This window comes from Prionailurus bengalensis, chromosome B2 (assembly GCF_016509475.1).
Source record: "Prionailurus bengalensis isolate Pbe53 chromosome B2, Fcat_Pben_1.1_paternal_pri, whole genome shotgun sequence".
Taxonomy (NCBI): domain Eukaryota; kingdom Metazoa; phylum Chordata; class Mammalia; order Carnivora; family Felidae; genus Prionailurus; species Prionailurus bengalensis.
The window spans coordinates 21,271,564-21,299,401 of record NC_057349.1 but is presented as its reverse complement, the minus strand read 5'-3'; the positions used below and the strand labels follow the sequence as shown (position 1 = coordinate 21,299,401).

Below are 27,838 nucleotides of genomic sequence, written 5' to 3'. Positions count from 1 at the left end.
CTTTTTATCTGTACTATACTCCCTTTGAATAAGGGTTCTTTCTTTTTGTTATTATTTTAGTTTGTGTATAGCGCCAGTGTAAGTGGTAAGCCTCATGCCTGATCTTTCTGTTTCTTGAGACAATAGGCCCAAAATGAAATTCTTAGAACCAGTTTAATGTTGGCCTTAGCCATTCATTATACGTTTTGGAGGTAAATGAACATTGTCAAATTCTAAGTCTATTAACAGTTGAATTAAAAAAATGGATTTAATTACAATTTGTTATTTATAATAATGAGGAATACATTGTAGGGAGGTTAAAAAATACAGATTATACAGACTCTTCATTTTAGCCAGTAACTTTGTCCTATTTCAAATGTCTTTTTAAAAAATTTCTTGAGCAAACATGATTGATTCTTAACCTTTTCTTAGGGTACTCCTTCAAGTATTGATGCTCTGATAGTTAACTGTTAGCTAAGGAGAAAGACATGTAATAACTAACCTTAGGTCTGTATTTATAACTAGTGCCTTCAACTCTGGAACTTATTTCTTCTAGACAAATCAGCAGACTTCCAACTACAATTTGGCCAAAATATCTACTCCAGCAGACAAGGTCTTACGGAAATTTGAGAATAAAATTAATCTAGGTGAGTTCATAAAATATATTTGGGCTATGAGGAAGTTATTCAGAAGCCATGAAGTGTCATAAATTTTGTTAGGTCAAGAAATGAGTGTGTTCAGTGTTACTGGCTGAATAATAATAATGTTTAGAGAAGATAAAAACTCCGTATTTAAAGACCTGGCTTTAGGAAGAGACTTCAGCTTCTGCTTTTTTAGCTGTTTGCTCCTCTGCTGTAAAAATATAAATTTACAGATATCTGTTCAAGTTTTCATCTGTTTTGTATTAAAGTAGCATTGTCTCAGACTAGAATGTTGAAAATACGTGGACCCTTGAACTTGGGGGTTGGGATGCTGACTCCATGCAGTTGAAAATCCACGTGTAACTTCTGACTCCCTCAAAACTTAACTACCAGTAGCCCACTGTTGACCAAAAGCCTCACTGATCACATAAACAGTTGATAAATACATTTTATATGTTATGTATGTTATATACTAAGTTCTTACAATAAAGGAAACTAGATAAAAGAAAATGAAAATGTTAAGTCATAAGAAATACACGTACAGTACACTACTGTGAAAAATCCGTATATAAGTAGATCTGCATAATTCAAACACATGTTCAAGTATCAACTGTGCTAGAATATTGAATATAAATACATTTTGTTTTACTAGACACTTTTTATGTACGCATTAATCATTTAGTGAGCTGTTGAATGCAAGGAATCAGAATGTTGATTTAAACCACCACCTCTTAAAAAATGCAGGATCATCTTTGTCTTGTGGAAGTTGATTCATTATAAACCTAGCACAGTGTCTCTCATATCCTATCACTGACCTATAACTTGAAATGAAACTGAAGTTTTTAGAGTTAAACTTGGAATTCGGGCAGTTTATATTCCCAAATTTGCTGTATAAAATATTAACAAGTGTCTGAAATTCAGCATATGCAGGTAAAGGATTTTGCGGAGATTCCTGGATCTGGGTTTCTGTGGCTCAAATTAGAGCTGTGATGATGACAGTGACAACACTTGTCACTAAGGAGACACAACTTCATGCTCAACATCTAAAAACATTAATAGTTTTTCATCATTAAAAGATACTCTATGGGGCGCCTGGGTGGCGCAGTCGGTTAGGCGTCCGACTTCAGCCAGGTCACGATCTCGAGGTCCGGGAGTTCGAGCCCCGCATCAGGCTCTGGGCTGATGGCTCGGAGCCTGCAGCCTGTTTCCGATTCTGTGTCTCCCTCTCTCTCTGCCCCTCCCCCGTTCATGCTCTGTCTCTCTCTGTCCCAAAAATAAATAAAAAACGTTGAAAAAAAAAAAATTTAAAAAAAAAAAAAGATACTCTATATGTAACAAAATATTTGGAAAATAGAGGAGGAAGAGGGAAAAAGTATTCTATTCAAATGTTGTCTTTTTGTCTTAACTGTTGTTTACATTGTGGATTTTTAAATTTTTAGATAAGCTAAATGTTACTGATTCTGTCATAAATAAAGTCACCGAGAAGTCTAGACAAAAGGAAGCAGATATGTAAGTAATATTTTAACTATAAAACATGGCGGATAGGGATTAATTCTAAACAAATGAGCATCTTGGTTATAATTCTTTTGGAAAGGATATTTCTTTATATGATTAAACCAGTTATTTTCTTTTTCTTTTTAGCTTAAATGAGGGTGTCCTTTCCTTAGTAAGTTGAGAATATTAAGTGAGTTTTAAATGGTCAAACTATAATCTTGTAAAATTCACAATGTGCTCTTGGGAGGGTAATGGTAAACTAAAATGTAGATTCCAGTTTAAACTGAAGTGTTAAAGTGTAAAAATGCTTCCTTTTAAAAACTTAATAAAAATTTTTCCCTTCCATGAAATGTTTTTAAATTTTTATTTTATTATTTTTAAGTTTTTTTTAAGTAGGCTCCATGCCCAGTGTGGAGCTTGAACTCACGACCAACCGAGCCACCCAGGCACCCCTCCATGAAATACTTTTAAAAATGTAAGGGAAGATTTAAAATTAAATAGTGATCTAATAAGAACAATTTCTATTTATTCTTCTCAAAACCAGTTGTTTAAGTGCAAGCTAACTTCTATATGCTAAAAACACTAGGGCATTGACATATTGTAGAAAATGACATTAAGTTTATACAACTAGCAGTGTTTGAACTTAAAAACCAACTTTCTTCTGACTAAAAATCACTTTTCTTCTGGTTTATTGCTATCCCCAAGAGATAGCAGCCTTTTGAGAACTGCCATAGTCATCTGTTATTTCATAGAAGTGTCTGAATCTTTGTGTTTGAATCTTTGAGTTGAGGTTAGTGTGCTAATAGAATCAGTGTGTGAACTGAAGCCAGTCAGAGTCTGCATTTTAATGCAGAACTCAAGAACTATCTTTAGATGACAAAAACCCGTGTCTTTGTAGAAAGGGACTCTAAAGAGAAGGTGATATAAATGACTTTAAATCTCACATTAGATTAATAGAATCATTAAAGATTGAAAGACAATATTAACAGACCCAATGTTTCCTTTTTTGCAGCATGGTTCACCTTACCCCGGCTGCTCTCTTTATCTAATCCTTCTGAAATATGGATAGAATGATTTTTTCTTACTGCAGATGTGCTCCTTTTGCTCTAGGGAACTGAACTGATGATTAAGGGGACACAAAGGAAGCAACATTGAGCAATGAAACTACAATGAGATTTTGAAATGGGTTATTAAAGAAAGTACCTACTTAGGAGTTTTATGGGATGAGATACATTTTGAACTTTTTATTTTGGCTTCTGAATTTTGAATGTCACATTCTTTTTTGGTTTTGGTTAGGTATCGCATCAAAGATAAGGCAGACAGAGCAACTGTGGAACAGGTACAATTTAAATGTGCTTTCATTTTAAGTAGGCATTATAAGTTCTCATTTTAAATTAGCACTTCTTTTCTCTTGGGATTATAGTTTGCATTCATTCTTCTTGCTTAATGCTAATGTTACCTAAAGTTACTCCTTCTAGTTTTGAGTTTAGAAGTCTACATTTTGAGGGGCGCCTGGGTGGCTCAGTCGGTTGAGCGCCCGACTTCAGCTCAGGTCATGATCTTTGGTCCGTGAGTTTGAGCCCTGCGTCGGGTTCTGTGCTGACCGCTCAGAGCCTGGAGCCTGTTTCAGATTCTGTGTCTCCCTCTCTCTCTGACCCTCCCCCATTCATGCTCTGTCTCTGTCTCAAAAATAAATAAACGTTAAAAAAAAAAAAGTCTACATTTTGTTTTATTGATAATAGATAACTTAGAGTCATGCCCCCCTCTGTGGCCACCTTGCGGTGTTTTCATCTTCTATGAGGATGCAGAATTTACTGGAAGTCCAGAAATCTTTTGTCTTGAGCAAGATATGCAGGAATTTTGTGAGCTTTATTAGAAGGTACCTGTCACAAAGTGAAGGGATAGGGCAATGCCTTCAGATTTTCACTAGAAATCCCTTACTTGGTTTAGACATTATGCTGGTTTTATTCTTTCTGTTCAAGAATGGGGGAAATTTTTCCTAATTTTCCCATATGTAGAGAGTTGTGAATTGGATGTTAGCATTGGCTCCGATTTTTGACGTGAAGGTGGTAAAAAGGGTCAGAACATTGCTACTGCTATCTACCACCCTTCTCACCCCTACACAGAGGCACAAACATTTTGGAATAGTAGCCCCTATGATCCCCAGATCCTTGATATAAGATATGAACCCCCTGCTACTAGCCACCTCAGTCCCCAGCAGAGTAACACCCAACCTGAGCTCCAGAACCATTTGTGCAGTTGAAGAATTCCACCTGTAGTTGGGCAGGAGTGGGTCTGAGATCTGTGTCCTCCTTGTCCTCTCATTTATTTTGTGTGTGTGTGGTTGAAAACAAAGTGTATAGTCCAGCTGAGAGAAGTGAGGCAGCCATAATTTTCAAACACCCTAAAATAACAAAGGCAATAAATCCTTTTTTCCCCCTTTTTCAAAATTAATTTTGAATAAACAATGTATATCTTGGTCTTAAGCTGTCTTTTTTTAAAATTTTTTTTTCAACGTTTATTTATTTTTTGGGGGGACAGAGAGAGATAAAGCATGAACAGGGGAGGAGCAGAGAGAGAGGGAGACACAGAATCGGAAACAGGCTCCAGGCTCTGAGCCATCAGCCCAGAGCCTGATGCGGGGCTCGAACTCCCGGACCGTGAGATCGTGACCTGGCTGAAGTCGGACGCTTAACCGACTGCGCCACCCAGGCACCCCTTAAGCTGTCTTTTTAAATACGTGTTTGTAATGTTTATTCCATTCTCCTGTTTCTCTCCCCTATTTTGTTTTTAAGCCATTTTGGTACGTTGCTCCTCCTACGCCCCTGCCTTGGCTTCCTCCCAGTTTTGCAGCCATACAGGTGTCTGCCTGGATTCTCAGCACTTTGCTTCCCTCTGCTGACCTGTGCAGTGAAGTGGGAATGTCAGTTAGGGCCCGTTAGCCCAATTCCCTTTCATTCCTCTCTAGTTGCCATAGTTGCAGTTTGGCTTTTTGTCCTGTAGTCTTTCCAGGGTTGTTTTGTTTTTATTAACCCTAGGTTTCTGGTATGACCGTGGCTGCATCACTGAAGGATAGACCCTAAAGTATAGTTAGATTTGGCCACTTCACACTGTCTCTCTCTGTGGAGCTGGAGGGGCTGCTGTGAGTGTCCCTTGAAATTGGATGTAAATATCTGGCTGGTTGAGTTCAGGGATGGATGAGACCAGGCTTTAAATTCCTTGCTTTCTGTTAAAGAGGACTTTGGGATCCTTTTTACTCAAGATAGATTGCTCTAGCTTTGAAAGAGACCCTTTCCCTGATTTACTCATCTATAGCAGAGGTGCACAGACTCTTTCTTTAAAGGGTTAAATAATAGGGGCGCCTGGGTGGCTCGGTTGAGCATCCAACTCTTGATTTCAGCTCAGGTTATGCCCACATTGGTCATGCTCCATACTCAGTGCAGATCCTGCTTGAGATTCTCTCTCTCCCTCGCCCCCCTTGTCCCGTGCCTCCCCAACCACCCACTCATGTGTGCGCGTGTTCTCGCTCTCTCTCAAATAAAAAATAAATGGGGTGCCTGGGTGGCTCAGTTGGTTATGTGTCCGACTTCTACTCAGGTCATGATCTCATGGTCCGTGGGTCCCCCGTCGGGCTCTGTGCTGACAGCTCAGAGCCTGGAGCCTGCTTCAGATTCTGTGTCTCCCTCCCTCTCTGCCCCTCCCCTGCTCACACTCTAACTCTTCTCTCAAAAGTAAACATTAACAATTTTTTTTTAATAATCAATAAATAAGGAGTTAAATAATAAATACTTCAAGCACTGTGGCTCACAATTTTTTTTTTTTAAGCAACTTTTAAAATGTAAAGACCATTCCTAGCTTGCAGGCTGCAGAAAAAAAAGCCATGGCCTGGATTTGACTTCTGTGCTGTAGGGTGCTGACCCCAGTTTAAAGTTGCAAATCCAGTACAGTGACCACTGAGCACTTGAAACGTAGCTAGTCTGGATTGACATGTGCTATAAACATAAACCAGATTTTGAAGACTTGGTGTAAAAAAAGAATGTTAAATCTCTTACTGATAACTTTTTATATTGATTACATGTTGAAATTGATAGTGTTTTAGATAGATTGCATTAAATAAAGTATATCAAAATTAATTTTACCTGCTACTTTTTGCTGCTTTTAGTGTGACTAGAAAATGTGAAACTGCTATGCAGCTTGCGTTATATATTATATTAGCTAATATCAGTCTAGAGTCCATTTCTGCTTCTGTTGAACTTGGTAGACTTTGACTTCTGTGTCTGAACGAACTTGTTGGTTTGTCTCTTGTTCCTTTGGCCTTCGTGTCGTATTTTATTTACTAAAAATCAGAACAAATAAAAACACCACAATTGAGACTGTCAGTCAGCCAGAATAGCATAGTATTTAAGCTCTTCAGTTTATTAATGGTCAGGTGCTTCAATGAGAAATACTTGATACTATCTTTCTGAACTTTCTATTTTTTGCATTTTTTTAGGTGTTGGATCCTAGAACACGAATGATACTATTCAAGATGTTGACTAGAGGAATCATATCAGAGATAAATGGCTGCATTAGCACGGGAAAAGAAGTGAGCTTTTCTTTGGATGCCTGAATGTTTTCATGTTAGTTTTCTTATTTCAGATACCAAATGAAACTAAGGCACGTAGTAAATAAATGGTGCCTTTAAAAGAAAAGAAAAAAAAAGCATGCACAAGTCAGGATAGTTTAATTAGTGTTTGTAAAAACAGCTTTATTAATATTTATGGCTAGGTAGGAAGTTGTGCACATAAATCGGCCTTTTCACTATTGTTGCTGTACTGGATCACTGAGTCCAGGTAGTGCCCAGGGTAGGCATAGGTGGTCAGATTACTGCAGGCCCCAGTCCTTGCCACATAGTTACTATGGGCGGGGGGGCTTATAGTCTAGTTTCTGTGGATGAGCAAATCTCTTTCTCTGTTTTTCTTTGTACGTGGATATGGAGACAGACAGACAGACATGGCATTTGTAAATTAGCAACTCATTCTATGGGAAGCAGTCCTCAGTAAAATTCAGTTTATAAATCATGAGATGTAAGAATGTCTTGAAATATTTTTCACATACTTGAGATGCAAAGATGTTTGAAACTGCTTCATGCTTAATTATAAATTGGATCTTATATGTAAATTGGAGCTCTACTTACTGTACGTTTTGGTATGATGTTTCATATTTTAATTGATGTATTCAAAAGATGATATTTCTTCTACATGCTACTTCAGTTCACTTGACTTTGTTTTTTTGACTTTTGAGGATAGAATCAAACAGTTGAAAATTAAAATACTTTTGTTATTTTACACAAACTTATTTTGTTTTTGATGCAAAATAGGCTAATGTGTACCATGCTAGCACAGCAAATGGAGACAGCAGAGCAATCAAAATTTACAAAACTTCTATTTTGGTGTTCAAAGATCGGGATAAGTATGTAAGCGGGGAGTTCAGGTGAGTGAGCTCAGATTCTTTTTCCAGTGGCCTGATTTCTATATCCTAAAAAAATAAAAACTAGAATAATAGAATGATTACAATAACAAGTGTTTTTCTTGTTCAAGATTTCGTCATGGCTATTGTAAAGGAAACCCCAGAAAGATGGTGAAAACTTGGGCAGAAAAAGAAATGAGGAACTTAATCAGGTGACTCTCGAGGGAGGGTGTCTGTGCTGTGCCAGGCATACTGGCCCCAGCTCCTTCTTGCTGACAAATCCCAGTGTGGTTCTGTGTAAAGGTGGGGACTCATAGTGCTGTTCAGTTGTGTTAGATCTGAGGTATGCAAAAGAAACCAATTTCTGGGCAAATAGAAACTACCTTATCTTCTCTGTTTTGAGAATCCGTTATAGAAAAATTTACATTTATTCAGCAAGGGTGAGTCGTTTGAAGCACCTTGGTAGCCATGTGAAAGCATTTAGAATTTATACGAAGGATGATAGGGGGCTGTTGCAGGACTTTATTTTATTTATTTATTTTTTTAATGTTTATTTTTGAGAGAGTGAGAGCGCAAGTGGGGAGAGGCAGAGAGACAGGGAGACAGAGGATTGATCTGAAGCAGGCTTTATGCTGACAGCAGAGAGTCCAATATGGGGCTTGAATTCACAAACCATGAGATCATGATGTGAGCTGAAGTCAGTTGCTTAACCGACTGAGCCACCCAAGCACCCCTAATTTATTTATGTAAATTCAAGTTAGTTAACATATAACGTAGTATTAGTTTCAGGAGTAGAATCAGTGATTCATCACTTACATGTGACACCCAGTGCTCACCCCAAGTGCCCCCCTTAATACCCATTGCCCATTTGGCTCCATCCACCCACCCAGTGCCCTCCGGCAACCCTCAGTTTGTTCTCTGTATTTAAGAATCTTACGGTTTATCTGTCTGTTTTTATCTTATTTTTCCTTCCCTTCCCCTATATTTATCTGTTGTGTTTCTAAAATTTCACATGTGAATGAAATCATATATTTGTCTTCCTCTGCCTGATTTATTTCGCTTAGCATAATACACTCTAGTTCCATCTACGTTGTTGCAAATGGCAAGATTTCATTCTTTTTCATCACTGAGTAGTATTCCATTTTATATATATCGTATCTTTATCCATTCATCTGTTCATGGACATTTGGGCTCTTTGCATAATTTGGCTATTGTTGATAGTGCTGCTGTAAGCACTGGAGTACGTGTACCCCTTCAAATCAGCATTTTTTTTTTTATCCTTTGGATAAATACCTAGTAGTGCAATTGCTGGGTCGTAGGGTAGTTCTATTTTTACTTTTTTGAGGAACCTCCATACTGTTTTCCAGAGTGGCCGTTGCAAGATTTTAAACAGGGAAGTAACACAATCTGGTGGTGAGACTGATGGGTTATTTTGTCATAGGTATTGGAGTTTAGACAGTTTTGCTAGGTCCTAAACTCTATTATAGTTTCTTTTTCTTATTTCTATCCAGTTGTTTTTAAAAAAATTTTTAATGTTTGTTTATTTTTGAGAGAGAGACAGAGAGAGCCTGAACAAGGGAGGGACAGAGAAAGAGGGAGAGACAGAATCTGAAGCAGGCTCCAGGCTCTGAGCTATCAGCACAGAGCCCGACACGGGGCTCAAACTCACAAATCACGATGTCATGACCTGAGCTGAAGTCGGATGCTTATCCAACTGAGCCACCCAGGCACCCCTCCTCTTTCTATCCAGTTTTGGACATGTTTATGTATTATTCTTTGTGCTGATCCTTTTATATCAAGTGAAGGCAACTTGCTTAGCTGAGGTGAAGTTTTTCAAAAATTTGAAGTATTTTTTTCTCTTTCAAATAACTTTTAACTTTGTATGTGCCATACAGAGGTAACATACATTGGATACTTTAGTATTAAATCCTTATTTTAAAAGTCCTTCTGAAATCTTCCTGTGTTCAGTTAGCTAGCTAGATGTTAGGTATGAGTTCAACCGTGTTTTGTTTTGTTTTGTTTTGTTTTGTTTTGTTTTGTTTTGTAAGTAGACTCTGTGCCCAACATGGGGCTCAAACTCATGACCCTGAGATTGAGAATCGCATGCTGTACCAACTGAGCCAGCCAGGCACCCTGAGTCCAACTGTTTTTATTAATCATTGTTTAGCTAGTTAGCTGAAAAGACATACCTGCTGTATCTCATCAGTTCTGAGATGCACATTTGACAGGTTAACATCTCTGGAATGGGACCGAATGTTAGAGACTGTGAGTAGTTGAATTGCCAGTGTTGTGTCATTCTTGGTCGTGCATCATGGTGTCACCTAAAAATCACTGGGGCCCTAGAGTTTATGACAAACAATAATACAGTTGAAACATGTTGGCGCTGCCTCCTAACAGTGATACTAATCTTCTGTAGCCATTATAATTTGCTTTAGATGCTGTGTCACCTTCTCACTTGTCCTTTTACCTGTTTAAATATCACAGGCTAAACACTGCACAGATCCCATGCCCAGAACCTATCCTGCTAAGAAGTCATGTTCTTGTCATGGGTTTCATTGGTAAAGATGACATGTGAGTACGTAGAAGGCCTAATAATTACATGCTCAGAATGGTATTTTTAAGTGCTTTGAAGTATACAGTGTATAAATATTTCCCATTTAAATAGCTCCTTTTATCTTGAAGTATTTGATAGGATTTTTTTTACTGTATGAGTGCATAGAGTTAATTTATTCTACCTTTTTTAAGTCCCCAAATGCTTCAGAATAACAAAGTTCACCCTGTTTCTGAGAAATGTTTTGTATAGTAGGCTGCAAGAGCACTTGTTTCTTGACAGCTTGCTGAAATGGTACATCTGTCATGAGCCAAATTGTTCATCGATGAGTTGTCGAAAAGAAGTGCATGTAGCAATGTAGTCTAAAGCAGGAAAACTTGTTCTGGGGCATTTTATCTTAGTTCATTTGATTTTTATTCAAGGCCAGCGCCACTGTTGAAAAGCGTCCAGCTCTCAGAATCCAAGGCTCGGGAGTTGTATCTGCAGGTCATCCAACTCGTGAGAAGAATGTATCAAGACGCCAGACTCGTCCACGCGGATCTCAGTGAATTTAACATGCTGTGAGTGCATTTTGTCCTTTAGGAGCCACCTGTGTGGTGTTTCATGTCCTTTAAAAAAATAAAATCCCAATCTAAGAAGTCATTTTTAAATTTTAAAGTTTTAAAGTTGGCTTCCATGCGGTCATAGTATAGGATGTGTTCTCTGCCTCTGGTGACCTCAGTCGCAGAATTGACCATCTGATCATTAACAGGCTTCTAGGACTTTGGAAATTTTCTCGGTTTTCATCTCTTGTTAGTCAAGCAGCCTCTTATCCTTACCCACCTTGTTCATCTTATTGGTTATTTCCCTTGCTTTTAAAGTAGAATTTTTTAAGCAAGGAATGCAGGAAAGTAGTAGCATCCAAGTCCCTGTGTGTCTGGCCCACAGGTACCATAGCGGAGGTGTGTACATCATTGATGTTTCCCAGTCCGTGGAGCATGACCACCCACATGCCTTGGAGTTCTTGAGAAAAGACTGTGCCAATATCAACGGTGAGTGGGAATTGGAGTTTCCAGCCAGCTTGTTTGTATAGTGGTTTTGCACTGTTAAGCTGTTGATATGGCCCTAAATCATTCGTTACAGCGATTACCATTTGCTAGGAGATTGTATATTTTTATTCATCTCTTTGTTCCTCTGTAAAGTAGTTGGAATAAACCTTTTCCCTCATAAAGCTATCATTATATTTTCCTTCCAACAGATTTCTTTTTGAAGCACAGCGTTGCCGTGATGACTGTGCGGGAACTCTTTGAATTTGTCACAGATCCATCCATTACACATGAGAACATAGATGCTTATCTCTCAAAGGTGAGATGGGGCGAGGAAGGGAAAGGGCAGAAAATGGCAATAGTAATTTGCACTTACATGGCGCTTCTAGGGACTCAGGTTGCTTAGCATATGTTCATTTTGACAGCTTCCTGAGACCTTTTCCTTCTGATTTCACAGATAGGGAATCAAAAGTACAGTAAAAGGCCAATGAGAAAGCCAGGTTTCTTGACATGAAGCATTGGGCAGGATTACATAGACTGCCAAAGTTCATGAATGTTTAGTAAGAGACATGTTCACTTTTGGTATTTCCCTTGTTTCTCAGAGGTCTTTCTGAATCCTAGAATTTTTGAAAGTGTGGTAAAACGTACATAGCATAAAACTTGCCATTGTAACCATTTTTAAGTGTACATGTCACTTAAGTGCATGCACAATGATGTGCCGCCACCGCCACCGTCCATCTCAGAACTTTTCTCCTTGTGCAAAATAGAAACTCTGTGCCCATTAAACATTAACTCCTCTTTCTTCCCTCCCACAGCCCATCCTACTTTCTGTCTGTGATGTTCCCTACTCTAGGTACCTCACATAAGTGGAATCAAGCTGTTTGTTTCTGTTTCTGGCTGACTTGATCCCCTTAGCATAATGTCCTCAAGATTCATTCGTGGCATGCAGCACATTTTGTTTATCCATTCGTGTGTGGATGGACACTTGAGTTGCTTCTACCTTTCAGCTGTTGTGAATAATGCTGCTATGAACACGGGTGCACAAATACCTCTTCAAGACCCTGCTTTTATTTCTTTTGGGCGTATACCCAAAAGTGGAATTGCTGCATTATATGGTAATTCTGCTTTTAATTTTAATACTGTTTTCCTTAGTGGCTATACCATTTTACATTGCCACCCAACACTGTGCAAGCATTCCAGTTTCTCCACGTACTCACATCCTCGCCATTTTCTGGTTTTGTTTTCCTGTTGGTGTTTTCCTGTTTTTGGAACAGCTATCCTGGTGAGCGTGAGGTGGTGTCTTATAGTTGTTAATTTGCATTTCCCTGATGATTAGTGATGTTGAGCATCTGTCTTTTCACATGCTTGTTGGCATTTATAGATCTTCTTTGGGGAAATGTCATCCACTTTTTTGCCCATTTTTAATTTTTTTTTTTTCAACGTTTTTATTTATTTTTGGGACAGAGAGAGACAGAGCATGAATGGGGGAGAGGCAGAGAGAGAGGGAGGGAGACACAGAATTGGAAACAGGCTCCAGGCTCCGAGCCATCAGCCCAGAGCCTGACGCAGGGCTCGAACTCACGGACCGCGAGATCGTGACCTGGCTGAAGTCGGACGCTTAACCGACTGCACCACCCAGGCGCCCCATTTTTTTGCCCATTTTTAAATGGGATTGTTTTTTGTTGTTGAGTTACAGGAGTTCTTTATATATTCTGAATAGTAACCCCTTATCAGATGATCTGTGATTTATAGATACTTTCTCCCATTCTTTGGGCTGCCTTTTCCCTCTCTTGGTCACACCCTTTTGATTTTGGTGTCAGTGTATCTGTTTTTACTTTCGTTGCCTCTAAATCTTAGAATACTGAATACATGGCATATATGCCCCGAAACAGTTTTCCAGGTTTTATCATACCCTTTTTGTATTCTCCCCTTTCCTTGGAATGCCTTCCCATTTCTACCTTTGCACATTTTGCTCTGCCTAGTGAATGTTAGAGCTCAGTTCAAAAAGCTTTCTCCAGGAGGAATCAGGCAAAAATCATTGTTTCCACGGGTGTATTTCCCATATTATGTGAGCCTGTAATAGAAGTAGTTGTACTGCATTCTGTTATTAAGTTCTTTTTAATGTTGTCACCCTTTACTAGACCATGAACTGTTAAGGGACAGGAGTTCTCTTCTTGTATTGCCTGTACCTCAGTCAGTACTGGTGCATACTAAGCAATTGCATATATTAATTGGATAAATGGTATCATTTTTATTTCTAAACTCTTAAGCACTAATTTTAGTGTCTGAATGTAAAACAAAAAAAGCTAGTACCACAATTTTTTCCTCTTTCCTGTATATTCTAAGTAGAGAACGAATCCAATTTTACAAGCCAGAAGACTCTTGTAAAATCTGTCACCTTAGTGTCAGTCATCGTTTGTTCAAAGAGCTTTCTTTGGTGGTTGATGCTTCCACAGCATTAGAGACACATACTCAAAAGGACAATCCACCTTTCCTCTTTCATTTCTTTCATTGACTATTCAAGAATTAAAGAATAGGTCTTTCATTCTTTGGGTCTCAGTTTTCTGTTAGTAAATGTTTTTGCTAATCATTTAAACATTAGGAAAAGTAGTTTTACTCTTAAGGAAAGGGGTGGGGATCCCCTGAGGCTAGATGAGTTTGATTTATTCTGTTACTTGTGAGCTTCCCACAGCCTTTTTGGTGAGGTCTGACTGAGAGAGCTAACCTGTATCACTAGAGGTCACTGAGTCTTTTCTTTCAGAAGTGTAGAGGTGATATTGGTAAAAATGAGAGCAGGTTTATATAAAATTGAGAAATGGATGCATCTTCTATAGGTTGAATATAAAGGAAAGTAACTTTTGATTTCTTTCCAAGGCCATGGAAATAGCATCTCAAAGGACCAAGGAAGAAAGGTCCAGCCAAGATCATGTGGATGAAGAGGTGAGATTTATTATCTACTCACAGGCTTAGGAAACACTGAGTTTTGTTTGTGTTTTTGTTTTTTGTTTGTTTGTTTTAAGGGCATGCTAGGTCACAAACTTGATTTTAAGAGAGAAGCAGTTTTCAAATGACTGTTTTCCTTGTGCATAATTTAACTGAGCCAGATTATATAAATACATTTCACTACATCATTCCACTCAGCAGCCTATGAGACAATCTTTCTAGATAGAGAACTTTATTTACTTGAAGAATAATTGACGTGCAGTATTATATTACTTTCAGGTGTACAGCACAGTGATTCAACATTTATATACATTACTAAATGGTCACCACAATAAGTCTAGTTCCCATCTGTCACCATACATAGTTATTACAATATTATTGACCGTATTCCCTATGCTGTATTTTATATGTGACTTATTTTAAAACTGGAAGTTTGTACCTCTTAATCCCCTTCACGTATTTTGCTCTGCCCCTCATCCTCTCCCCACCTGGCAACCACCAGCTTGTTCTCTATATTATGAGTCAGTTTCTGTTTTGTTTTTTTTTAGAATCCACATATAGGTGAAGTCTTATAGTATTTGTCTCTCTCTTTTATTTCACTTAATGTAATACTCTTGAGGTCTGTCCATGTTATCACAAATGACAAGATTTCTTTTTTTTTTTTTTTTTACTAATAATTTCATTTTACTGTGTGTGTATGTGTATCCACATACATACATGCACTCCATTTTCTTTGTTGATGGACACTTAAGTTACTCCCTTATCTTGGCTTTTGTAAATAATACTTCAGTGAACATAGGGTACATCTGTCTCTTTGAATTAGTATTTTTATTTTCTTTGGTTATATACTCAGAAGAATTGCTGAATTTTATGGTAGTTCTGTTTTTAATTTTTTGAGGAACCTCCATATAGTTTTCCATAGTGGCTGCACCAGTTTGCATTCCCACCAGCAGTGCATGGGGGTTCTCTTTTCTCTATACCCTTGCCAATACTGATTTATTTTTGATACTAGCCATTCTGACTGGTGTGAGGTGATATCTCATTATGGTTTAGATTTGTATCTCCCTGATGATAAGTGATCCTGAGCATCTTTTCATGGGTAAGTTGGCCATCTGTGTGTCTTTGGAAAAATCTCTGTTCAGGTCCTCTGCCCATTTTTTAAATCAGATTGTTTTTTTGTTGGTGGTAAGTTGTAGGAGTTCCTTACATATTTTAGATATTAACCCTTTATTAGATGTATCATTTGTAAATATTTTCTCCCATTCGGTAGACTGCCTTTTCGTTTTGTTGATGGCTTTGTTTGCTGTGAAAAAGCTTTTTAAGTTTGATGCAGTCCCATTTGCATATTTTTGCTTTTGTTGCCCTTGTCTGAGGAGACAGATGCAAAAAATATTGCCAACACTGTTGTTTAACTTTACTGCCTTTATTTTCTTTTAGGAGTTTTATAGTTTTGGGTCATACATTTAGGTCTTGGCTCTACTGTGAGTTTATTTTTGTGTATGGTGTAAGAAAGTGGTCCAGTGTCATTCTTTTGCATGTGGCTTCCAGTTTTCCCACCACCATTTGTTGAAGAGACTGTCCTTTCCCCATTGTGTGTTCTTACCTCCTTTGTTGTAAATTCATTGATCTTATATGCATGGGTTTATTTCTGGCTTATTTATTCTGTTTCCTTGATCTATGTGTCTGTTTTTGTGCTAGTGCTATACTCTCTTGATTATAATAGGTTTGTAGTGTAGTTTGAAATCAGAGAGTATAATACTTGAGATAGAGCATGTTTTTAAAGAAGCTATTGAAACATCTGACTCAAGGAAAATCCTGTTTCAGTTCGTGACTGTGAATTTTAAAATGATTTATATGTTGATTTCAGTAACATTGTAGATTTTAAATATTTATGGTAAAAAAGAAAATTGTTTTAGCCTTGAAGATCAGTGGATTTTTTGTGAGTGTGATCCATGTTCTCACAGCTATTAGTGTGATGGATGACTATAAGGCACCCTATATTTATCACCAATTCTGAACCCTTTTCACCATAGCACAGGACAGACAATATTTCTATGTAAGAACATGTTCCTTTGTAAGGCATAACCAGGGGCAGCACTTGCTAATGCAACTCCATTCCTTCCTTTCCCACTCAGAAAAGCTTTTGAGAATGCAAATGAAGGGAGAGAGGTGTTATTTTAAGGGTAACTTCAAATCATTTCATATTTTATTGTTAGTAACAAATTCCTTTTGGCACACCACACAGCAGATGTAAACACCAGTGTGTGCAGAGAGCCTGGCTGAAAATCAGTGTTGTAGATGACGATAGGTTCCTCTGTGACATGACGGGTGTGGGATGCTCAGTGAATGAGAGAAGCATGTGAATAACGCTTTTGGTTTTACTTTCCGTGTGTGTTAGGTGTTTAAGCGAGCATACATTCCTAGAACCTTGAACGAAGTAAAAAATTACGAGAGGGATGTGGATATAATGATGAAATTGAAGGAAGAGGATATGGCCATGAATGCCCAACAAGACAATGTGAGTAGCTTGATTTGTATATAGCAAGCAAATTTACAGAGGAAGCTACTGTCACATACCTGCCTCTTGACTGTTGGCTTCTAATCTAGTGAGATGGCTAATTCCCTTTGCATTAACAGGTCCTTTCTGTGTATTGGATATAAAGGATGTTCACTGGCATTTGTGAAAAAATGACACATTTGAGTCCAATAGACAATAGTTGCAGAAAATTGAAGATATCTGTATAAGTCTAGGCTATAAATCATTATTATAGTGGGTCTGTTAACAATTGTGTTTCAAGGTCTGGAACCTTTTTTTTTCTATGAAAAAGCCAGATAGTAAATATTTTTGACTTTGCAGGCCAGGAAGCAAATTGGAGGCTATTATGTAGGTCATTATATAACAAAGAAAAAATTTCCCCAAGTATTTATTGATGAAATTAAAAGCTCTTTAATAATAATCAATTCCTACTAATCACAATTCCTATTAATGAGAGAAGAATGGAGTTATTTGGGGGAGGAGAATACATTTCATTTAATTGAGATTCAGAGTTAGAGTTTTGTGTCATCAGGTTGGTGGCAGAGTTTCATCTGTAAAAACCATCAGGCTGTGGGTAGGTTGTGGGCAGGTTGTGGGCCAGAGTTTGCTCATGTCTCTTATGTTTGGTGGGCAAGAATAATTCCCACCAAGAATAAACTGTGTGTTAAGAGGAGATAAATTTTAGGCTCCTTTTAATAATCACAGAAGGTACCGGTCAGCTCCCAGCGTTCTTCCATAATATTACAGGGTATGTTCTTCACAGCGTAGGTTTATGTTGACTCTTCTTTTTTGTCTCTTTGGTTATAAGATTCTGTACCAAACTGTTACGGGAATGAAGAAAGATTTGTCAGGAGTTCAGAAGGTATGAGAACATGTGTTGCTGTTCACTTACGTGAATACTCCTTTGGAGGGTATAAAACTTGATGTATACTAGAATTAAATTAACAGTGGTATTATATTAGTATAGATCCTTTCCAAGTTCATGGGAATTTTCAGAAATGCCCTTTTTTCTGTTCATTCTTTTAACCCTAAGACTGAAATTTGGGAATTTACGGTTTATTTCTCATTCTGCCTCCGAATTGTTCTATTGTTGCTGAGGCAGTGATATTTTTTATATCCTGGTCTTCATTTGTGAAATTATTGATGATAGCCATGTATTTCTTAATGTTTTTACAGTCAGCTTTAAAAAAAAAACAAACACAATGGAATCTGGTCTCCTACTGCTTTATAACCTGTTGAAGAGCAATCTCCTCATGAGTCTAGCAGTCTTATACTGCTGGATTCCTTAGGGGTTTTTTCTTGGAAAAGTCTTGTTTTATTTTGTTTTACATTTCAGGATGGTGCAGATTAATTCTAATTAAGCAGTAGTAAATAAAGGCAGTTCGTGTTATTTTAATGTTCTTAACTAAAGGCTTAAATGTGAAGGATCATAGTTTGCTTTTTGAAAATTTGATGTGTGTTTGTTTTTGGAAGAATCAAATTAGGAAAACTCACATACTCACTGTGTGTTATATATAGCAAGTGTTACAGGGCTGTTGTGCCATGAATTCCAGGCCAGGAACATTTTGTTAAAACTGGCTAGGAAACCTTTTTGTACAGTTCCCTTTTAAAGTTTACTTTTTATTATAAAAAGAAAACCTCTTGTTCTTTAAAAATGCTTTCTGCTAAAACTTCTAAATATCAGAAAAGAAAATCTCTCTTGTTTAAATATTGTTTTCCCTTTTGATTAACAATAAATTGTTGCTTGAAATCGTATTCATAGGAAAAAAGCTGTGAGATTATCCAAATAAATCTTTTAATTCTTACTTCCATCTATATTTCACATTTTTCGATATTCCAGCTCAGTTCTGTCTTTGATCTGAGTCACCCTGGAAAGCCCCAGTTCCTTCATTTGGGTATGTTCTTGAGCCTCACGAGATGGGCTGTTTTCTAGCTTCTGCCCTGATGTTCTGTTGTTTTCGATGCTTCAGTACAGGATGTTGTTTTTCAGTGTATATCTGCAAGGCTAAAAAATCTGAATTGTGGCTTTAACACATTTAACAATAGATAACTAAGTGGTTTCGAATGACATGGTTTTGTAATATTTTCAAGGTTCCTGCACTTCTGGAAGATCAAGTTAAGGAAAAGGCTTGTTCTGATTCAGATGATGCTGGAAGCTCTGAGTGTTCTGACACAGACTCTGAAGAGCAGGGAGACCAGGCCTGCTCCAGGAAACCCACTGCTGACCCTGAAATTGATAAAAAGGTTAGTGAGAACTCAGATTCCCTTGTTCTTCAATGTGGCAGCAAAGCCAGCCTCATTTCTCTTTGTTCACATATCTAGATTATGATGGCAGAAAATAGTATTGATCAGTAAGTACTTCCAGTTGTAGATCTAGTTTCTAAGTGTGAACTTTGCCTTTGGAAGTCACACTGTTTAGGGATTGGACTGCTCTTAAGAGGTCCCTGGGCACTGCCTAGAGAGGAGGAGACACTGAATTCATTGATCAGAAATGATTGTAATTCACTTGAAATACAAATGATATTGGAGTTGTCCCATGATGAAATATTGAAACGCCATTTTACAGGGGATTTGCAGCCCTGCCAAGTGTTGCCAGGATCTAAAAGACTTACTCCACTCCTAGCCATGGACAAGAGACACTACTGACTGAATGATACATGACTGCTGTGTAAATGTTACTCTTCATTCTTAGCTTGATCCTTTAAACCTTACAACATGTGGGTCCTAAGACTTCTGAGAGACATACCGAGCTCATGTGCACAGAATTTTCTCTTTCAGTCTACTAGAAATGCTTAGTCTGTTTCCAACCTTTATTTCTCTTAGAGTATGAAACTTGTGAAGAAAATTAATTGCAAACATTTAATAATCCTCCCAGATATTTCTGTTTGGCAGTCTTCAAATTTCTTTCTTTTTTCTTTTCTTTTCTTTTCTTTTCTTTTCTTTTCTTTTCTTTTCTTTTCTTCTCTTCTCTTCTCTTCTCTTCTCTTTTTTCTTTTCTTTTCGAGACAGGGTGTGGGAGAGGAGCTGAGGATGGGGGGAAGAGACAGAGAGTGGGAGGGAGGGAATCTTAAGCAGGCCTCATGCTGGGCATAGATCTCAGGATCCTGAGATCATGACCTGAGCAGAAATTAAGAGTCACTTAACCGACTGACTAATCTAGGTGCACCTGGCAGTCTTCAGGGTTGTTTTTTGTTTTTTGTTTCTATTTTTTTTTTAGTCTTTATTTTTGAGAGAGAGACAGAGTGTAAACAGGAGAGGAACAGAGAGAGAAGGAGACACAGAATTTGAAGCAGGCTCCAGGCTCTGAGCTGTCAGCACAGAGCCTGATGCAGGGCTTGACCTCACGAACTGTGAAATCATGACCTGAGCCAAAGTCGGACGCTTAACCGACTGAGCCTCCCAGGCACCCCGTTTTTTTTTTAATGTTTATTTATTTTTGAGAGAGAGAGTGAGTGTGAGGGAGAGGCAGAGAGAGAGGGAGAGAGAGAATCCCAAGCAGGTGCTATGCTGTCAGAGCAGAGCCTGATGTGGGGTTCGAACCCAGGAACCCGGGAGATCATGACCTGATCCAAAATCAAGAGTCAGACACTTAACCAACTGAGCCACCCAAGTGCCCCGCAAATTTCTGTTAAGAAACTCCAAAGACAAATTTCGAATGAAATTTCACTACCAAATCATAATCATTTTCATCTAGTTATATTCACTTTTATCTTTTCACATATATTTTTTTATTTAGTTGTAATAGTAAAGTTAATATCCTGAACAAATGAAGTCTGCAGGTTCTTTTAGTTTATTTTTGTTTTTTTACAGGAAAGAAAAAAGATGGTCAAGGAAGCCCAGAGAGAGAAGAGAAAAAACAAAATTCCAAAACATGTGAAAAAAAGAAAGGAGAAGACTGCCAGGATGAAAAAGGGCAAATAGAATCAGAACGCCACAACATAAGAGTAATTTACCATCTGTCACTTTTCTCACCCACGCTGTGAGCTATGAGCTGCGTCTTGAAGACGTGCTACTGATTTTAACTGAGGTTATCACGGCAGTGTCGTGAAGACGGAGTTACGTGTTCTCATCTAATTATGTAAAAAGCTCTAAGCTCTCTTATCTAGACCCAGTCACTGCCTCTGTGTGGTATTGACAGAGGATTTATTTAAGCAACTATATGAAGAACTTTGTACAATTTTATTTTTATATGTATTTTTTTCTCCTGCAGTGTGTTTTTTGAGGCATCATAAATGTTACAATGTAATGAGCACTCATCGTCTTTAAGTGTAAAGGCACTTTGGACAGACTTGGCAGATTGTATTTACTTTGTTTGTACATGCCAGAGACCCATCTGAAATCATTTGATCACAGGGCCACGGTTTCTGTAGAAGGGAGTTTCCCTTCGAAGAGAATTCACATGGCTGTTGACATAATCATTCACTGCAACTGTTACGACCGTGAGGTATGCATTGATGCTCATTTGTGATGCACTTATGCATCATCTCTGATACTCTTTTGAGTTCAGACATCCCAGTTCGTAAGCTGTTTCACACTCTGCTGTTTGGCCTGTTCATTCACTCATCAAATATATGAGTGGCTCAGGTGCTAGGGATACAGAAGTAAACAAAACCAAAACATTACTACCTTCAGGTAGTTTACATTTTGAAAGGAAAACATTAAACAAGTAAATAAAAAACAGTGTCTGAGTAGGTGGTGAATTCTGTGGAGAGAAAGGATGCAGAAAAGAGAACTCCTGGGGAGGAAGGAGGCTACCATTGTCAAACAGTCCACACTAAGCAGCTACCTTTGAGCAAATACTTTAAGAATGTGAGTCGTGTGCATATTCAGAGAGAAGGGTATTCCAGGCACAACAGGTGGGAAGGCCTTGAGACAGAAGTGTGCCTGAAAGTTCTAGAAACAAGAGACTCCCATAACTGAGAAAGAGGAGATCTGATGGTGCCAGGCTATTAGAAGGTTTTGAGCAGAGGAAGGATATGATCTGACTTGGGTTTTGGGAGGATCTTGATCTCTCTAGCCTCTGTGGAGTCCTGAGTAGGAAGCAAGGGTGGGAGACCAGTGGGTGGTTACGGTGGTAGCCCACGTGAGCGATGGTGATGACTTGGTCTAGGATGGTAGCAGTGGACTTGGAGAGAGCAGTGGGATTCTGGGTGTAACACAAAGTGGAGCAACCCTGATGTGCTGAGGGGAGTATGTATCAGGCGTGTGACAGACAGTGAGGGATGACTTCAGGATTTGTGACCCAAGCAACTGAGAGACTGTTAGAGTTGCCACTTCCTGTGTTGGGAAGGAATGTGGCTGGAGCAGGTTTTGGGGGTAAGAGATGAGGTAAAAGCTTACATTGCAACAAAGGTCAAAAGAAATGAATTTTTAACTTTTTACTATATACTTTATGTTAGAAATGTCTGTTTTAGCCCTTGCATCAGAAACAGTTGCTACAAATAAGCTTAGTTTACCTTAAACTGAAGCTTGCACCTGCTTGTTTGAAGGTTGGTGGGCTAGTGGGGGTGGTCAACTAAGCTTTTAAAATATTAGATCACATTTACTATGTTCATACGATCTTCTCCCTGACTTCAAAAAGTTCAAAATGCAAAATGTAATTCAGTGAAATACAACAGCCCCTCTAAAATATTTTACAATTAACCAAAGGGAAACCAGAAACAGACTTAACAATTCTATACACCTTTGAGGGTTTTATCTTCAGGATCTTCCTTATGTTGTATTTGTTTGGTCTTACTCTCTGACAGGGTGTATTTGAAGGGGCCAAGTTTCTCAGTGCTATCTTTTGGTGAATCTAATGTAATTATGAAGTTTGGAATCAATTTCTCTTGGGCAGAAGTAGTGTCAGCAAGATACAGGGACAATTCCTTCTCATTTGCATTGCTTCCAGGAGGAAGTGGCTTGTAAAATACCAAAATTTGGGACTATAGGGAGATTCTAGGGGGTGTCTGGGTAGCTTGGTTAAGCATGAGGGTCGTGAGTTCAAGCCCCAATTTGGGCCCCGCGCTGGGCATGGAACCTACTTTAAACAAGGGGGGGGGGGGTAGATTCTAATTTGAGGAACATTTTTCTAATAACTGTCTTGCTGATAGGCTGTTTCCCTGTTTGGATTTGTGGGCCACTGGTAATATTCCTGGCAAACTTGTCTGAAACTGTATGTCCCCATTCCTGTCTTTCTCACCAGAAGGCTTAGAAGGAGTCTCTTCTTAGGCAGACTTCTAGAGCTATTTGCTGACTTCAGTTGCAATTGAATTTTGAGTGCCTGACAGGTTTTAAGTGCCCATGGATTATTGGTTGTACAGTTACTTTCCATCTGGAGGGATGAGGTTTGGGTCTTTGACTCAAAGGCTGGTACATAATTTTGTCAATTGTACGTGTATCTGATTTCCTGTCATATTTTGTTGATACTTAATCCTTTCAAATAATGTACTTTCTAAAAGTGTACTGTGAGAAATTTGGATAGTTTCTTTGAAGCACAAAGTCACAGCTATCTCCAGGGCTACTCTAGGTGTCATCCTTCCTGTGATGAAGCAGTTTGGGACCAGAACTTGCACAGGCCCAGATGCTCCAGCATTTGAGCACGGCCTTGCAGCAAAAAGACAGGAACTATGGTGGCACTATTTGTCTCAGTCTGACAAGTAGGAAACCCAGGTTTCTGTGCTGGCATCAGATTTCCTTCAGTTTTCTCTCTCCTTGATGAAGATGGACTCAAGAGGTTGGAAAACGTTTTGGTTTGGTACAAAGGGTTGTTTCAGATGGTCTCTCCTTTTCAAGAATGTTCTGTTGAATTCAGTGTGAGCAGCTTGCTGTTTCTTGGTAGTGGGCCTATCCTGTTTTGTGGCTGTGATCTCATTAGTCTTTTGGATTGGCAAATGAAGAGTTGAAAGGTTCTAAAACCTGGTAAAAGAAAAAATTCGGTTTAAGGACATCTCAAACGTCATGGGCTCCAAAGGAGGACATTAAAATCTTTTTGTTTTCAAAAGCTTGACAGGTTTTCTAATTTTTAGTTGTTTATACACACAGTAAGTAGAGACCATGCCCGTTCAGAGTTCTACCTTGACTTCTGGGGGTTACTTTGTCATGGTGAAAGAGTTGCACTGATCAGCATCTCCTCAAAGTATAGTTTCCCAGGAAGATGTTTTATGAGCACATCAGATGGACACAGCTTTCAACCATGGGTAATCATTAAGCAAGAGCTCTTTATGCTGTGTTTTGAATCGGATTAAGTTGTCACAGTCCCTACATTTTGGTTGCAGTTTTTAACTTCTGTAGCCTTTGGGTTTGTGTTGCCTTGGACATAAAGACTTTTGTAAATGCCCCAGGGCAAATTGGAATGCTGGGTATCAAATCATCTAAGCTAGTTTCCGAAGGGGAAGATGCCTTTCTTGCACCTGTGTTCTCCATGCATCTTGGTCTCAGTTGATAGTGTTATGGAAACCTCTGGACTTGAGTTTGAGGAACCAAGACTTGAATTGGTGGAATTCTTGACTTTGGTTTTCAGCTTTCCTTCATCTACTGTGTCACTGCACATCGTGCTTTGAGTGCTGGCAGGCCATGGGTGTGAGAAGGTAGCTGTCCTACAGCTAGAGTAACCACACAGCCACATAATCTTTGTCCTCATTCCCCCCCCCCCCCCACCCAGAACGGTAAGGGGGTCATCTAGTGTGTGAGCAGAGCTACTTGTAGCTCTCTGAGACTCTTCCATGTCTCATGAGTGCTACTTAGTAGTTTTTGTTTGTTTGTTTGTTTAGTAGTAGTTTTGTTTAAAGGCTGATCAACCTCATCCTCTTTGGATGAGATTTTTAACCTGTGTAACCACTATATGTGACCATCATGGGGTTCTAGATTTGTCGTTGAAAAAGTGGTAGGTCCTTGGGGCCAAAGAATTGTTGGAGTCACGATACTACTAGAGTGCAGAAGTTGGAAAAACAGAGGAGGCCAGAGAAAGGTATGTTTAAGGTCATACTAATGGAAAGTTGCCCTTGGACATATCTGCGGTGCAGCCATGGGTGGGAGTGGCCACGGGAGGGTAACAGACAAAAGCATTGAAGGCCGGAAGGCCAAGGAACTGAGGCTAGGGCATGGCAGGGCCATCTGTGTTAGGACAGGCCTAGTTTTAGAGTGTCTGTAGGAGCCCTCCTTCAGTCTTCAGGGAGAGAAGGGAAGTGAGCCAGGGAGGGCGTGGCACCGATGCTTGCCACTTGGAGGGGAAGTGAGCAGTGTCTGATGACATGAAACTAAGGGTGGCAGGTCGAGCAGTGCCCCCAGGAGAGCCAGAGTTTAAATGCAGTAAGTAAAAGGGAACCCTCAGAGGAGATGCTGAGGACACAAGGCTCTTGGTGTCTGACAACGAGTTCTGAAAGGCCCCGTGGGAGTGTTTCAGGACTTAGAAAGGGAAGGGATCTATTTGAGCTCAGGTGCAGGCCAAGCCTTGGTGGTGTTGGCGGCTTCAGGTTCTCAGAACCTGATGCCATGAAGTAGACAGATGCGGCGACCTTTGTGGAGATAGTAGTGGGGCCCACCTCACAGAGTTCCTGTGAAGGACGCTGAGGAGAGCTTGGTGAGGGGTGGATCAGGCCTTCAATGCCTAGACCCATTGCTCAGTCACTGAAAGTGGAACAGCCAGACACGTGGGCGCTCCTGTTGCGGAGTAGGAAGAAGCGCAACACAGCCACCTGTGAAGTATCTTGCCTCCTACAGAAGCCACTGAGCCTGAATCCAGGTAGTCTCCAGATGTGGTCAGCGGTTATAGGAAATACACAGCACACAGGGGCTGGATTAACTGAGGCTGGGAGGAATCAGTCATCCAAATCCAGAGTCAGAATATCTGTCAGGGAAAAAGGAAGAAGAACTGTTGCAAAAAGTGAAAGAAATCTAAGAGGCATGCATGCCAATGCTGGGGACGTCGTTTGGATCCTGATTAGACCAAATCAATTGTAAGAAGATGGGCTTTTTTTGTTTGTTAGGCAAACAGAATAAATTTAAAATGGAGTAGGTATTCAATGATGATAGGAAGGAATTGTAATTTTATTGGATATGAGGGTGGTATTGTTCCATTTTAAAAATTGTGCTCTGTGTGGACTGAAGACTTTATGGGTCAGACAAATAGGATGTCTGGGATTGCTTGAAAATACTCCATCTTTATCCCCATCCCTGCAGTAGACAAGACAAGATCAGAACATTAGTGAGTGCTAAAGCTGAGAGTAATGGGTGTATAGGATTCATTGTGTTACTCTATTTCTATGTATAAAAGTTTCCATAAAAGTGTTTTTTAAGATGATTTAAAGCATATTAAAAACAGGGCTTGTCACTTAGTGTCTATATACTTGTCTTATTATTTTTAAGTAACTGTTTTTGCCTGAGCATCAAGGTTTAACCATGTGGGCCAAATAAAGTCGGTATAGGCAGAATCGTGATGCCTACTGGTCCTGGACTCGCTTGGTGTCACTTGAAATGAACTTTTGGGTCTGAAATTCAGATGCCACTAGTAGGGTGCAGTTGGAGAACCTGTATAAAGAACAAAGGCTGATGGAACCTTTAGTTCTGCTGAACCTGTTCCTTGTTTTAAAATATGATGCCACCTTCTGAGTGCCCTTTCCTAACCACTGTTTGGCATGGCTGTCTGCCCACTTCCCTGAGGCCCCTACATTCTTTATTACCTTTGCACTATTTTTCTAGAGCTCTTCTAACTCACTTACTTGGATATTGAATTTACTTCTGTATATCACGTGTCTTCGCTCACTTCCAAAACTCTGATTAGAATGTAAGCTTCATAAGGGCAAGGATTTTTACCTTTGTTCAGTTTTGTATCCCAGCACCTAGAATGCTGTCTGAAACATAGTAAATGCTCCATAAATATTTAAGTGAATGATAGGTCATGTTCCTTAAACAAAAATGAGGGTATTACATCAATTGGATGCACCCCTCATGTTCATAACAATGAAAAGTAGAAGTTGATGTGGACTTCTTTGTACCCTCTCTAGCCCTACCCTGACCAGCGGTGTCCACTTTAAAGTGGCTGACCCGAGCTTTGTCTGTAGGCTATAGCACTGCCCCTGTGGCACTCAAGTCAGTGGAACTGATGGGTTTTTGTTTTTAATATTTACTTGAGAGAGAACATGTGTGCATGAGAGCAGGGGAGTGGCGGGGGTGTCGGGTGGGGGGAGAATCCCAAGCCTGTTCCTGCACTGTTAGCACAGAGCCAACGCTGGGGCTTATTCTCACGGTTCATGGGATCATGACCTGAACTGAAATCAAGAGTTGGACGCTTAACCGACTGAGCCACCCAGGCGTCCCTGGAACTCATGGGTTTTAAACCAGATTGATATTTTGACTTTGACCATGTGACACCATTTGAGCATTATCCAAAGTGCTCAGCCAAAATTGGATTGACTGATGAATTCTTCAATCACCACAATGTGTAACAATGGGAATCTTTGAAACCAACGTTTGTGTTTACACATTTTGTCATCTTTTCTAAAATATAGACTGAATAGACAAAGTTTTTAAGATAAATTTATTTTAAAAGATGGTTCTGACTTGAGGGGTACCTTGGTGGCTTAGTCACTTAAGTGTCCAACTCTTTTTTTTTTTTTATTTTTTAGTTTATATCCAAGTTAGCATATAGTACAATAATGATTTCAGGAGTAGATTCCAGTGGTTCATCCCCTATGTATAACACCCAGTGCTCATCCCAACAGGTGTCTTCCTTAATGCCCCTTACTCATATAGCCCAACCCCCCTGCCCACAACTCCTCCAGCAACCCTCTGTTTGTTGTCTATATTTGAGTCTCTGATGTTTTGTCCCCCTCCCTGTCTTTATATTATTTTTGCTTCCCTTCCCTTATGTTCATCTGTTTTGTATCTTGAATTCTACATATGAGTGAAATCATGTTATATTTCTTTCTCTAATTTTGCTTACATAATACACTCTAGTTCCAAGAAAGTGGTCCCGGTTCATTTTTCTGCATGTCGCTGTCCAGTTGTCCCAACACCACTTGCTGAAGACACTGTGTTTATTCCACTGGATATTCTTTCCTGCTTTGTCGAAGATTAGTTGGCCATACATTTGTGGGCCCATTTCTGGGTTCTCTATTTTGTTCCATTGTTCTAAGTATCTGTTTTTGTGCCAGTACCATACTGTCCTGGTGATTTTTGTAACACATCTTGAAGTCTGGGATTGTGATGCCTCCAGCTTTGGTTTTCTTTTTCAAGATTGCTT

The 27,838-nt window shown here is 39.2% G+C and overlaps 1 protein-coding gene and 1 non-coding gene across 3 annotated transcripts in view; one reads left to right on the top strand and one right to left on the bottom strand.

Moving 5' to 3' along the window:
* RIOK1 (RIO kinase 1) overlaps nucleotides 1-25,927 on the top strand; it is a 30,988-nt gene extending 5,061 nt beyond the window's left edge. For both annotated transcript variants that reach the window (XM_043590873.1, XM_043590874.1), the window contains exons 3-17: nucleotides 536-626; nucleotides 2,060-2,129; nucleotides 3,411-3,453; nucleotides 6,607-6,699; nucleotides 7,474-7,586; nucleotides 7,694-7,774; nucleotides 10,047-10,133; nucleotides 10,536-10,673; nucleotides 11,041-11,144; nucleotides 11,351-11,457; nucleotides 14,013-14,078; nucleotides 16,480-16,599; nucleotides 17,426-17,479; nucleotides 18,709-18,861; nucleotides 20,428-25,927. In XM_043590873.1, the coding sequence (XP_043446808.1) occupies nucleotides 536-626; nucleotides 2,060-2,129; nucleotides 3,411-3,453; nucleotides 6,607-6,699; nucleotides 7,474-7,586; nucleotides 7,694-7,774; nucleotides 10,047-10,133; nucleotides 10,536-10,673; nucleotides 11,041-11,144; nucleotides 11,351-11,457; nucleotides 14,013-14,078; nucleotides 16,480-16,599; nucleotides 17,426-17,479; nucleotides 18,709-18,861; nucleotides 20,428-20,538 (1,431 nt within the window). In that variant the 3' untranslated portion in view covers nucleotides 20,539-25,927. The remainder of the gene's footprint in view (nucleotides 1-535; nucleotides 627-2,059; nucleotides 2,130-3,410; nucleotides 3,454-6,606; nucleotides 6,700-7,473; nucleotides 7,587-7,693; nucleotides 7,775-10,046; nucleotides 10,134-10,535; nucleotides 10,674-11,040; nucleotides 11,145-11,350; nucleotides 11,458-14,012; nucleotides 14,079-16,479; nucleotides 16,600-17,425; nucleotides 17,480-18,708; nucleotides 18,862-20,427) is intronic.
* TRNAE-CUC lies at nucleotides 9,620-9,692 on the bottom strand. Its single transcript has one exon. It is a non-coding gene; the product is annotated as a tRNA-Glu (tRNA).
* Nucleotides 25,928-27,838: the final 1,911 nt, after the last annotated feature.